Source organism: Lepisma saccharinum, chromosome 29 (genome assembly GCF_977018435.1).
Source record: "Lepisma saccharinum chromosome 29, izLepSacc3.1, whole genome shotgun sequence".
NCBI classification, from domain to species: domain Eukaryota; kingdom Metazoa; phylum Arthropoda; class Insecta; order Zygentoma; family Lepismatidae; genus Lepisma; species Lepisma saccharinum.
In genome coordinates, this window is record NC_139257.1 from 17,362,956 (window position 1) to 17,377,831 (window position 14,876).

The window sequence follows — 14,876 nt, forward strand, 5'->3', positions numbered from 1 at the left end:
ATCTTGCATGCCTTTCTCATAGAAATAATTTTTGGTGGAAAAAACTTGATTTTTGCTTCTCATAAGAAAGGGTGATTCAAAGATGGCGGCAATTTATATTTAAAAAGCATTGGTGAAAACTTATATATCAAAACAGTACTCTCCGTCACCGTATTATGATTTTTTTTTGTATCTTTAAGTTGGCCAATAGTAAATGATATGATTTTCTTCTCTGGTACTACATGTCTGTGGAGTAGATATATTATTGTTGAAGATTCCAAGTTGGAATAATACAGGTGGGTTTGTCATAGATATAATCAACTAACACAATTTGAAGGCGTCATATGAAGGTCATTAACTTTCTGAAGAATAACATTATTTTAACAGTTTTATGCAATTACTTCCTCCAGATATGCATTATTATTCTGATCGGTATTGCTGCTACAACCATTTTCGTCGTCTTCTTCTAAGAGAACCAAACCCAACTAGCCTAACCTAACCACCACAGATTATTTACTACCCCAAAAAGCTACCAGCCAATGGCAATGCTTGAAACAGTTGTAGCAGCAATCACTACCTTATTCAAATTTGAAATATGCTCCCATTTTGCGTCACACAGAGTCCAAAACGCCAACTATGTATTCTAACTTGACATTTATCTTCGCACTTGGAAGAAAAAAACGTAATTGTCACAGTTAAAGCTTAAAATTACTCTATCGTAGCACTATGTTAGCCACAATTATTGAGGAAAACTTTTATAGAGAACTTTTATTCATATTTACTTCGTAAACAGATGTAAGTCGCAGTTTGTAGAAGACTGGCAGATACACCGTTGCTAGGATTATGCATATGAATGGCAGGGCAAACACTACACTCCAGTACTGAGTCCCATATGCGTAGATTTCGGATGGCATGCCCATCATTGTGTTGCCGGATATGTAGCTGGAAAGTGAAATCACTTCGTTAATATCAGTATCAATTATAATTTCTTACATTTAAATTAAATTAAGTTTACTTTTGTACATATAGCTAACATTACATGTACAGGGAGGTTATTGCAGCATGCCACCGCAAAAGCGTCGGCCGCTTACCGGCCTTGTCATGCATCAGGTGCCGGCAAATTGCGTAACAGATAGCCCGTTACACAAACCGCTTGTTTTGTAATGTTTCCACTTTTCACAATTATAGTTACAATTACAACTTAAATAAGCACGTACCTTGTCGTAAGCATGCTGGAAAAGGTGTCCTCTAAAATACAAATATTTCTGGCACTTTATTTTTGACATGTAATCTTTCTTAGACACCGCGAGAGCTTCGGCCGCTTACCGGCCTTGTCATGCATCAGGTGCCGCCAAATTGCGTAACAGATAGTCCGTAACAGAAACCGCTTGTTTTGTAATGTTTCCACTTTTCACAATTACAGTTACAATTACAACCTTATTTCAGACATCTAATCTTTCTTAGACATCTCTACTTTATCCTCGGTTGACAGAAAGGGAAGACAGCATCGCGGCGCATAAAGCAAACCGAAAGTGTAAAATTATATTTAAAACTAATAATAATAATGATGATCACTAACCTTCTGTGTTATAAATGATGTTGAAAATGACCTCCTTCAACACCAATACATTTCCGGCATCTGCGTATGAAATTCCTCTGAACATCCATAAGCTCCTCAGGTGTGATTCTGGCAATTTCTCTTCTTATATTTTCTTTTAAATCCTCTATTGTACGCGGGTTATTCTGATACACTTTGTTTTTTAATGTTCCCCATAAATAATAATCACAAGGAGTAAGATCGGGGCTACGAGAGGGCCACAACTCAGTACTGATAATTCTGTCCTCAAAAATCTCGGCAATAAAATTAAGTGATTCATAAGCAGTGTGAGCAGTAGCAGAGTCCTGCTGAAAAAAATGACTGCTGGCATTCAATGTCCGTTAATTGTTCAAAAAAAGGTTGTAGTATGTCTCTTCGATACCTTTCACCATTGATAGTACCTTCATAAAAAATAGGCCCTATTATTCTGTGCGCATTCAAACCACACCACACACCAATTTTTGCAGGATGGAGCGGAACTTCATGCACAAGGTCAGGTTTTTCTGCGCTCCAATAGCGATTGTATTGTGAAATAACTCGGCCATTCAATTCGAACCAAGCTTCGTCTGAAAATATGATTAATTCTGGATTTACTCTGCCAGCAACAATATTATCCAGCATCCAGTTACAGAATCGAACTCTAGTCGCGTGATCGCGCGGTTGCAATTCATGAACCACTGTAATTTTGTAGGGTTTTAATCTAAGTAATTTAGTGGCATTTCGTGCTGAGGATTTTGAAATGCCTGTTTCCTGAGCAAGCCGACGGAGGGATTTTTTTGGAGTATGTTCAAGTCGTTCACCAATTTCGTCTAGCTTTTCTTCCGTAAGAACACGTCGTCTGGAAACACGTTTCTTAGGTTCAAGAGATCCTGTCTCTCGTAATCTTTTAACGAGGTTGTAAACAGTATGTCTGTCCGGAACAGGATTGCCAGGAAATTTTCTTGCGAATCGCCTGACTACTTTTCTGCAAGAGTTCGTTTTCACGTAAGTATCGTACATAAAAACTCTTTGTTCAAGACTATATTTGTTTGGCGGCATAACTAATAACTCAATAACACAGTATAAACAACACGAGTACTGATAAACGCAAACCGAAGTGAACACGTCTAAACAACTGGTAGCCGACAGCTGTCGCATTCGCGTAGTATCGAGAGGCTTCTCGCGGCTTACCACTACTCCGATAAGCCGCTGACGCTCTTGCGACATCTGAGGAATTTCGCTTCTAGCGTCGGCTCTATAGACACTGGATGGACCAAATTTTGAGGGAAGCACAACAAAAGACTACTCTATGAGGATATGTAATGCTCCTGCCGCAACTTTGAAAAAAAAAAAATATGGAAATTACGACGTTCAGAAATTTTGCGTAATTACGGGGAAAATAGAACTTTGGGATTTGGCCCCCGTTTCCCCCTGGACTCACAATTGTCGGAATTTACATAAAATGTTGCTTTTTGTTCATTCTTACATTTAGAATTTAAATTTCTTAAAAAGATGCAGTTGTTGAGCAGTTATAGCCTTTTATATTCAGTTTATCCCATAGTAGCAAAAGGGGAAAAGTGCTTATTTCAAATGGCGCTCTCAGAAAGAAAAACGCACACAGTGTATGATCGCTACTTTACTTCAAAAATATTCACACGTTAAAATTAAGTGACACTGTTAAATAATTCGTTTATCTGCGCTTTCGTTTTGCATAATAATGTATACGTAACCTCCCCCCTCGAAAATCTTGGGCACGCCACTGACTCTAGTGTTCAAAAGGATTAATCTTGTGTTATCTGCAAAATAAGAGTCACGGTTTTGTTTATTCGAAGGCAAGACAAGAATGAAAAATTGAATCCTTTATGTTGGATGAGTCATTGCTGTCAGAAGCGATATGGGCAGAAATAAAGTGCCAGAAATATTTGTATTTTAGAGGACACCTTTTCCAGCATCCTTGCGGCAAGGTACGTGCTTATTTAAGTTGTAATTGTAACTATAATTGTGAAAAGTGGAAACATTACAAAACAAGCGGTTTGTGTAACGGGCTATCTGTTACGCAATTTGCCGGCACCTGATGCATGACAAGGCCGGTAAGCGGCCGACGCTTTTGCGGTGGCATGCTGCAATAACCTCCCTGTATGATCATTAATGGTTTTGGCACACTAAATCTTGAATTAACCGTTCCAGAAGTATTCCTGATACACACCTTAGCAATGTTTTGTTTCGTTGGTGTCAAGCACGTTAAGTGGTCAACTGTCTCGCTACCGTTAGTCCCAGGTTCGAGCCTTGGCATAGACTCTCTTCATTATTTTCTTCTAATCATTATTCTTGCTTATCGTCCTAATTAGCTTAAGTAGGCACAAAGTGACGTACAATAAGAAAAATGAAAGAAATATTTCTTTGTATGATTGAAACAAAAATTACATACTTATTTAAAATGTTTGCTATCAATTTTTAATTTATAGTGTGTGCAACATATATTCATAATCACATACCATATTGTTTTTTTTTCTTTTTAAATTAATATAAGTTTCATAAAAGTAAGGTCTTATTGTAATAAATTCATCCCTTAAACTCAGCAAATGTTCTCATTCGTGAATTCTATTTAGCTGTTAACTTTTAGTTTTTTCTTACTTCCTTGCATGCTATCTCTTGCCCCTATGTCTGTTTCTTCATCTCACCTCCCCCACCCTTTCTCTCTCTCTCTCTCTCTCTCTCTCTCTCTCTCTCTCTCTCTCTCTCTCTCTCTCTCTCTCTTCTTCGTCCCATTGTCCTATTCGGATTTACTTTTATTCCATTCCGAACATATTCCTTCTCATCTTTTCTGTACCGAATATTATGAATATATATTCACTTGTCGTCATTCCTTGTCAACCAATGATCGTTCACTCACCCGTATGTACTCCACCTTGAGCTATCCTATACTGCATGCATTCAAACTTACCTCGATATTAGGGACATGGCAATGGGGAAAATTCCCATTTTTCTTCCTCCCATAAGATATTCTTCTTTCGTATTTTGTTTAGTTTTCGCGAAGAAAGCATAATATACCCCTACAAGGGCTGACGCCACTAACATCACAGTAAAAACACTGTAGTCGAGCCAGTTGAAAAGGTTAACAAAAGGAGATCGAGGTTCTTCTGAAGTCGACATGGCGTCACTAGAAATGAGAAGTTCATTTGTTAAAGTACTTTCTATAGTCATAATCCTAACAATTGTGTCCTTATTTTCTATCGTTAAATAGCAAATTTACTTGTCTTTCTCGAGAAATGTCACTGAAGTTAAAAGTGCTCGGCCATCATGTACATGATCTTGCGACAACTTCTATCCAACGCCGCAAGATGTCTCCACCTAATGGTCAGTTTCGGTTGTTGTTCCAGAATGCAAGTGTACATTAGGAATCTCCTCGCGAACAAATATTATTAACCCTTTGAAGCAATAGCCAAGAGTGGGTCATGCACACACCTGAGAAAGCCCTTACAAGTAAGTTTATCTTATCATGTGCTACGATGTAGGCAGGAAGCATTGGATTAGTTCCAAAAAGTGAAGGCCGTTCAGTGTGATGGAACAAATGCAATTCATCTGTCACTTGCCTTTCGTTCATTGTGCAGTCTTATTTGCATTTAGAACTTGTTAAGCAACGCGAATATGTGATTCAGTAATCCATTTGACCTTGTCTTCAGCATTTTATTTCTTCCGTTGGTTATATTAAGCAATTAGCTTTCTTTAGAAGTACCGCATTGGTTGTAGAGACGTTATGCTCATCGCAGATTGGGAAACAATCACTTCGATGGTCACATCTCTCGGTTACATATTTTGGGTACCCCTTTTCCGATTCCTGTCTTCAAAGAGATTCTGATTAATCTACTTCGATACCCAGTTAGTTTCATAATGTTTCTAATTCAAATTTAAATGTGTCCCCACACCTGATTAGCCTGCATTTATAAATTGAAATTAAAGCGAACTGTTGACATTATTGCTTCAATTATTTATTTGTGTTGCAGTTCCCTTTTTTGCCTACACTCACGACTTTAGTGTAATCATTAATTCGACAAACACGTTTTTAAATAATTTACGAAAAAATATTTAATACTCTCATTAAATGTAAGTAAGTATGCATAAAATATCATCTCAAGCAGTAACAATAATGTGTAAATTGTTAATTTTAGGTGTGATGAGTATATATTTTAACTTGTTCACGATAACTGAAACTATCAATTGTAATTTGTAAACAGTGCGACTCCAAGCGAAAATACAAACATTTTACTGGCGCTTTCTGATGACCATGCTTAGTGAAACAATATTTAACCAATAGCGACGTTATATCAACGTTTGGTAAAACATCATTGCTTGATCTATGTGTGAAGAAGAATTTTGTGTCGTCCTCCTCCAAAACCAATGTCACACTGACTAGCAGATCGGGCTGTTGCAGCTTTTCTTGTTGTAGATCTACAAACATAATTTCGGGATACGCTTAACTTAAAGAAATTTCATACGACAGTTTTTATTTAACGGAACTGTACCATATGTTTTATACAATTGATGGAATGTAGCCCTTTAGAAGTTAGATAATATATTCAATCATATTTACAAAATTTGGAGAGTTATAGATTCATATACACAGATGCATCAAAAAATAAAGAAGAAGTAGGATGTGCTTTTATTTACTCTTCTAATGGAAATATTAAGACGTTTAGACTACATGGAGAGTGTTCTATTTCCTCGGAAGAAGCATATGAAATATATCGTACATTGATGTACATTAATAATATTCCGGAGAAAAGGATACTAATATTAACAGATGCTAAAAGTGTTTTGTACAATGTGCAATCTTAATATAAAAAGTTATATAAGGCATCAGCATTGGTACTCTATATCAGTGGTATTCAACCTGGGGTACGTTAAGACTTTGTAGGGGGTACGCACAATTTAAAATACTGTAATTATAAATAATGAAAACTGTGTCTGACAGAGAGAACTTGAAAATGTAATAAAGGGAAGCAAAGAAAATAGACATTTCTTTGTCAACATTTTCCCCAAAGTAAATATAAAAAGGGATCGATTGAGGATTTCATGTTACTCCCTCCACCGACCACCAGTCTAAAGGATTCTAACTCTGATTTATTATTATGCTCAGAACTTGTATTATCATCTATTTCCAAGAATCGCTTTTGTTTACTCTTAGCAACAATGAAATCTTGCAATTGCGCTCATTGCTAATCTTGCTTGGAATGCTATTTCAATTGTTTGTTTCAAACGCTGACAATAATGGGAGTGTTTGTGAAAGTACGTTACGGACTGCCGAAAGAAAGAAAGAGAGGGAGGGAAGAGGGGAGAGAAAGGGGAGTTCAGTGTTATTTTGTGACTGTTGTGTGAAGGTGCGGTTTCTTCTCGTCTCTCCCTCTTTATAGTTACGTTCACTTTCTCGTTATTAGTATGGTTATTTTAGCTTTTGTTGCACCATGGACAAATTCATTATAAGAGGAAAACGTAAAATCAGTGAGACAAGTGAAAGTGTTGAACCACCGACAGTGAAAAGTGCTGCAGAATCGGATATCAGTGAAGATAGTGTTGAACCATCTACGAGCAAGTCGAAAATCTCGAAAAATGTGAAATACAGGTATTATAATGAACCTTACATTCAATATGGATTTGTATCGAATACGTGTGATCCACCTCTTCCCTTCTGCGTTATTTGTAATCAAACTTTATCGAATAACTGTATGAAACCATCCCTCCTTCACAGACACTTGGTAACCAATCATAACGAGTATAAAAACAAGACAATCGAGAAGCTGGTGTGCAGAAAACAAGCTCAGCCATCGCATTAACAGATAAGAAATATTAAAGTTCATAATATATTTTTGCTATACCCGTAATTTTCCTTTATTTATTTTATAATTCTCCTTTTTATAGTAAAACTGTATTATTTAATAGGTAATGATTTGCATAATTTATTTTAGATGTAGTTATGTATAATCTGAATTAAGGATAACTTGGAGAAGGGGGAGGGGGTACACGCTTGAGAGGAATAGTTTCTTTAAGGGTACGCGGAGAAAAAAGGTTGAATACCATTGCTCTACATAATAAGATTATATGGTAAGTTAACTACAGAGGGAAGGACAATTCATTTTGCATATATACCAGCACATTCAGGGTTCCATTATAATGAACTGGTAGATAAAAATGCTAAAGAAGCAAGTATTATGGATCAAGGAACGAATATATTATTATGATATACATATATGTTACCAAGAGTTAAAAACAAAATTCAACAAGATTGGGAGATATGGGTTAAACAAAAATTTACATATATGGGTCATTCATATAAAAATGTACTAAATTTAAACAATAAGACTCCGTGGTTTTATACAATTAATATACCCAGATAGTTTTTAGTTTTAATACTAAGATTGAGATCAGGTCACACACGTTTAAATCACCATTTATATAAAATTAATGTAGTTAATTCACCTATGTGTAAGTGCAATCTAGATCAGGAAGATGCTAATCATGTTATATTTCAATATCCGCTTTATAGCACTCGAAGGGAGATCTAATTCAAGAATTTAATAAAAAAAAAGGAATACCTCTCCCAACATCTTTATCCTCTTTAATATCGTCACCAGATGTAACATTTGTATTTATCATTTTTAGATTTTTTCATAATATTAATATTGACATATGAAAATTGTAAATATTTAAAATATGTAACTTGATATAGTCACCAGATATAACAATTGTATTTATTATCAATTTTAGATTTTGCATGATATTGATGTAGATATTTAATGTATATGAAAACTGTATATATTCAAAATTTGTAATTTGATGTAACAGTATCATGTTACATGCATGACGTATGTTTAGGACACTTGGTGCAGGGCTGGTATACGGCTAAAACCAATAAAGTATGAATGAATGAATGAAGTTAGATAATAATCACAGTTATAAAGTAATAATACTATGAAATGTGTGTACTTTTGACATAGGACGGTAGTAACACCTCATACCACTATCTCAATTTATGATTTGTCAATATATGTCCATATGATACATTAGGAGGACATTACATGTTCAAATGTATCCCATACATGAAAGATGAGCCAATAGTCAACGATAAGCTTAACATAAATATGACTCAATTCTAACTTATTACTTGGTTTGTAGGGAATAATATCTTGCAGTGTTTATGAGTATCCTCTAACAGGAGAATCGTTACATGATGCAGTGTTTCTGAACAGTTTATTTTTAAGATTACTTAAGGGCCATTCCATGTCAAACCATCCAATGGTGGTTGCATGACCATTTTAGAAAACTTTCATTTTTAACAGTTGGGCTGAAAAGTTCGTAGGCTGACTCATAGATGGCGTTACTAGAATTAAATCCATGTGATTTTTACTTAGTACTAACCTTCAAAATATACGTGTATAAATTTCACAGCTGCCGGATAATTAGTTCGTGAGATATAGCATTGTGAGTGAAGCAGCTTTTGTTATTGTGAAAAAATGGATAAAAACAGAATTTCGTGTGTTAATAAAGCATTGCTTTTTGGCGAAAAAAAATACTGTTGAAGCCAAGGCTTGGCTTGATAAACATTATTCGGACTCTGCACCAGGAAAATCAACCGTTGAGAAGTGGTTTGCTAATTTTAAACGAGGCGAAATGAGCATCGAAGACGATGCACGCAGTGGACGCCCCAAAGAGGCTGTTACCGACGAAAACATCAAAAAAGTCCACAAAATAATTTTAAATGATGGTAAAGTGAAGTTGATCGAGATAGCTGAGATTATTACATAGCGTTGTTGGAGCGTTTAAAGGATGAAATCACGAAAAAAACTGCCCCATTTGAAGAAGAAAAAAGTGCTGTTTCATCAAGACAATGCACCATGTCACAAATCAATGAAAACGATGGCAAAATTATATGAATTAGACTACGAATTGCTTCCCCATCCACCATATTCTCCAGATCTGGCCCCCAGTGACTTTTTCCTGTTTGCAGACCTTAAAAGAATGCTCGCTGGAAAGAAATTTAGCACTGATGAAGAGGTAATCGCCGAAACTGAGGCCTATTTTGAGGCTAAAGAGAAATCGTACTATAAAAATGACATCGAAAAATTGTATGACCGCTATAATCGTTGTATCGCCCTCGAAGGCAACTATATTGAATAATAAAAACGAATTTTGTCAAAAAAATATTTTTTACAATGTTAGCCTACGAACTTTTCAGCCCAACTGTTAGTACATAGGTTTGTACATGTTTCTAGATATCAAAACGAAAGTTCAAAAAAAAATATTGTCTTTAGTTCTCGTGGGGCAGAAATTTTTCCAACATGGCGCATGGCTTTTTTTGCTCATGTAGCAGTATACAGAAACCTTAATATCTAAAAAAAAACATTCAAGCTAGAGACCTGAAACAAAATTCATTTTGTAGCTAATGAAGTATACTTCCTATGATATTCAGGCATGTTTTGCTTGAAATTGCATCGTAAGTACGAAAATTATGGTGGAAAATGGGGTAACAATAGTTAGAAAATTGCATTTTTAAGCCCGATTGTTTTAATGAAGGGGTTTAGTCTAAGGCTAGATATTTTTTTCATGTGTGTACTTTTGACATAGGACGGTAGTAACACCTCATACCACTATCTCAATTTATGATTTGTGAATATATGTCCATATGATACATTAGGAGGACATTACACACTACCTGCAGGGTGTCTGTAAATAAAATATCAGTGCTTAGAAATGCACCCCCTTTTTATTTATTTATTTATTGCGTTTTGTTTATCATGGCGAAGTTAAGGCTTTGTAGCCTTCTCTACCACTTAACCATGTTTACAACAACATTTAAACCATTACATAGAAAGGTAAATATTAAAATAAAGAAAGAGAAATGTAAAATTACAAAAAAAAGGATAATAAAAAAATACATACGGGAATAAAAACCTAACCTATATTCACGAGCATACAACAAAACACACACACACACACAATCACATATTCATGACAGTAGTCAGGGATTTGAAATATTAAGGTGAATAAGGGTTTTCAGTGTTTTTCTGCGCTTAACTGTATTCAATTTATCACTAAAATATAATGTGCTAACTATGACATGGGCTCAAACATGGCCGTCCATTGAATTTTGACAGTTTTCGGGGTTAAATATCTCAGATGGGTCCCCTTTAAAAATTCTCAAATTTGGCACATAGGAAGCCCTTCATGAACCTAACTCACAGTAAAAATCTCAACTTTTAGATTCAACTCGTTTTGGTTAATATGAGGTAAGGTATGTCACCTAATTTCTGACGTTGCAAAGTAAGGTTAAACTACATTCCATACTTAGAATACTGAAGTATTTTATTTTTATTTTTTAAATTTGGGTTAAATGAAGCCTGAGAAAATATAGTAACATAAGGTTTTAATATTTGACTTACCATAAATTGAAATTACAAGGTATGACAATTGAAAATCTGCGAAATGTCATTGCAAAAGGTTTGATTTATTAGGTACCAATGGCCAGTTGGTGTTGTCAGCTCCAGTTTCCTATTCATTCTCTTTGTTAAATCAGGCAGAATTCTTTGTTCTTTCACTAAGTTCCTAAGTAAATTATCAGAAACTTTCACATATATTTTTTCTTGATCAAGTGGTAGCAATCAAACTGATGATTCTGACCTTTTCAACATTAGTTTCTGCTAATTTACATTTTTCTTCTTATAATTTTAATTATATGATTGTACTGGCCATGCAAAGGATTATCACACTTGCTTTCCTTTTCTTCAGTTCTAATACTTTGTTTAAAGCGACTTTCCAGTTTCCTTTGCACTCCTTGTATGATGTGAATATGTTCCGAGCAAGAGCACTTTATTGTTTTCCTGCAATCATCCTCCTCAGTTTTGAAACTGGAGACACATCAAAAACAGAAGAGACTTCATGCATTTCCTTTAGTTTTTCTTGGGTTGGCTGAAAGACATCATTTCCATTCTGGCATTTAAGTGAGTCACTTTCTCCAGATATGAAAATTTTACTCCAACAGGTCAGGCATATTGATTTTACTGGTATAAGGCTTACCTGACACTTTTTTGCCTTACCATATGATGCAAATTGATTTTAAAAATTCCCTTACTTAACTTTTTCTTTAAGTGGTAGGCACAACATAGTTTACCATATAAAAATCTATTTTCAATGGTATTTGCATATTGTCTCTAAGCCTGTAGTCTTGACCTAAGAAGTGTTTTATCATTTTCACTGAGTTCGTTAAGATTAATTAGATCTGTGGGAACCTTACCAAAAGTGTATTTATGATAGTCCTCTCCAGTTAAAAATTCTACAGAACACTCCATTTCCAGTCACAGATAACGAACAATCACAAGTCACTACTCTCGGCACATTAGGCAAAGAAAGAATGACAGCAGAGATTGTCCATGCACAGATCAATTCCAGGCTTGCCTCACATCCTATCAAAACATGTCTCTGAATCTTCTGCTGTACATGACTCACATCTACTTCAACGAATGTCTTTTCTTGAGGAATATATATATATATATACTACCAGCTTTGACCCTCCAAAAAAAATAGCCTACTTTCAGTGGAGTGCCCAAGGAAGGGTTGGTTGGGGGTCGTAACCCAATATCTTTAGCCTAGTATTCCATAAACAATTACGTCAAAGGCAGGATAATTAGGCAAGAACAGGGCTTTATTCTTAAAAAGTATATGTAACCCCATCCCCTCCCTTTCGAAATCCCTGAGCATGTCACTGCCTATCTTAAGCTGCATGTACTGCTACATTTAAAAAATGTGAGGGAGCTCAGTTTTGGAGCTGACAATACCAACTGGCCGTGGGTACCTAATAAATCAAACCTTTTGCAATGACATTTCGCAGATTTTCAATTGCCATACCTTGTAATTTCAATGTATGGTAAGCCAAGTATTAAAACCTTATGTTACTATATTTTCTGAGGCTTCATTTAACCCAAATTTAAAGGAGAAAAAGAAAAGACTTCCTTATTCTAAGTAGGGGATGTAGTTTAACCTTACTTTGCAACGTCAGAAATTAGGTGACATACGTTACCTTATATTGTCCAAAACAAGTTGAATCTAAAAGTTGAGATTTTTACTGTGAGTTAGGTTCATGAAGGGCTTCCTATGTGCCAAATTTGAGAATTTTTAAAGGGGACTGAGATATTTAACCCCGAAAACTGTCAAAATTCAATGAACGGCCATGTTTGAGCCCATGCTGTAAAAAGGGGGTGCATTTCTAAGCACTGATATTTTATTTACAGACACCCTGCAGGTAGGTGTACACATGAAAAGAAAATCAAGCCTTAGACTAAACCCCTGCAATTTTTTAACTATTGTTACCCCATTTTCCACCATAATTTTCGTACTTACGATGCAATTTCAAGCAAAACATAGCTGAATATCATAGGAAGTATACTTCATTAGCTACAAAATGAATTTTGTTTCAGGTCTCTAGCTTTAATGGTTTTTTTGAGATATTAAGGTTTCTGTATACTGCTACATGAGCAAAAAAAAGCCATGCGCCATGTTGGGAAAATGGCTGTCCCAGGAGAACTAAAGACAATAATTTTTTTTTGAACATTGCTTTTGATATCTAGAAACATGTACAAACCTATGTACTAAAAATGAAAGTTTTCTAAAATGTTCATGCAACCAAATATTTTAAAATTGGTTGATTTGACATGGAATGACCCTTAACATCAATGGGCATGTATATTCCAGTATCGACTGAATAGTCAGTTAACCTAACTATTCAGTTGGTCTACTGTATTGTAATATCACACATTTGTTGTTGAGAACATTGAATTCAAAACATGTCACTGAAGCATGGCTCACAACAAACTGCAATTTGGGTGTTATACTCATCTACGTTGCAATAGTAACTAAGATATCTTGCAATACCTACCTTGTACTAAAAATTTCTTCAGTCGTCATTCTTAATTCTTTTCTTCATTAAAGTTTAGAAACGAAATGAGGGTAGAAGAGCTTTCGAAAGACGATACTGCTTGTGCTATCACGTAGACACCATGTGCAGAAATTTTCTCTCATGCTTTTTCTTTCTTATTTCTTATCTTTGTCACCAGTGACGCTATTACTACTATCAGGTGAATAAAAACTAAAATCCTGGCACCAAATCATTCTCATGATTGCTCAAATGAATATACAACACCCCCTCTTGGTTTGGTTCCGAAACATGTCGCAATCGCGAGTTTATGCAGTGGCAACTGGCACCTTGATATCTAGCAATGGATTTGTTCCGAAAAGAATGCAAACAGAGAACACTTTTGTGTGTACCAACGAGTTCATGTTGTGTTAGAAATCTACAAAGGCGTCCAGTCATGCATGTAGACATACAGTTGCGGTGATTAGGTGGGGGCGAGGGGGTAGTTACCCCCCACTTTTCGCCACTTTTGTCCCCGCACTATGCTAAACCTTATCTACAAAGGGAAATATACTGTCTTTGCCCCCAGTTTTGGAACTGAATCGCCGCCACTGTAGACACATAACGAAACGTATACTTCATTTTGTTTTACTCATACACAGAGATTGCATATCCTAATGCATTCTCTAAAATCACGAATTGTAAGTGATTTACATGGGCGTCGGGGGGGGGGGGGGATCGACCTGATCCGACGACCCTTCCCGAAAATTTACATCCTTTATTGCAAGTTACAAAAGTTAGTTTGTATTCGAACAGAATAACCGAAGTAAAAACTGCCTTAGATCGAAATAATTGAGTATAATATACAGGAATCATTTTATGTTTTGATCATATTCTACCATATATATATATATATATATATATGAATATATATAATATATGAATATATTCATATTCATCCATAGAATAAATGGTTGGAGAGTTTTCAAAATTCGAAATTTAGATAGAGTTTTATGTGAGATGTCAAACAGCATAATCTTTATGACTAAAATTTCCTCATAACTCTTAAATCTTTCTCTTGAACGTGGTATGTAAAAGTTAATAACAAAACAGAATAACTATCCAATTCAGTACACAAACTGTGTGAAATGTTAAAATGAATGAAACACAATTGTGCTGGATATTCATTCATCTGGTGAAGAGAGTTGAAAAGTCTCTCCAAGGATATAAAAATAATAAATATTATTATAAAGTTGTTATGAAATTTGTTTATTAGTTTATGTTTAATATTGTATGATAATAATCATAACCATGATAACAGTAGTTTTTTATTAATTTCTACTATTCAATTTTTATCAGCAACACCGAACGCCCGAGCCAACAACCTTAACTTCCATAAAATTCTAAAAGTATAAGTTCTTT

General features: G+C 35.2%; 1 protein-coding gene across 1 annotated transcript in view; it reads right to left on the bottom strand.

The window, feature by feature from the left end:
* Positions 1-13,722, bottom strand: part of LOC145981411 (uncharacterized) — a 79,473-nt gene extending 65,751 nt beyond the window's left edge. The window contains exons 1-3 of the mRNA XM_083114648.1: positions 13,479-13,722; positions 4,500-4,715; positions 762-921 (exon numbers count right to left, since the gene is read on the bottom strand). Coding sequence (XP_082970774.1) covers positions 762-921; positions 4,500-4,715; positions 13,479-13,507 — 405 coding nt within the window. The 5' untranslated portion in view covers positions 13,508-13,722. The remainder of the gene's footprint in view (positions 1-761; positions 922-4,499; positions 4,716-13,478) is intronic.
* Between the last annotated feature and the right edge of the window lie 1,154 nt (positions 13,723-14,876).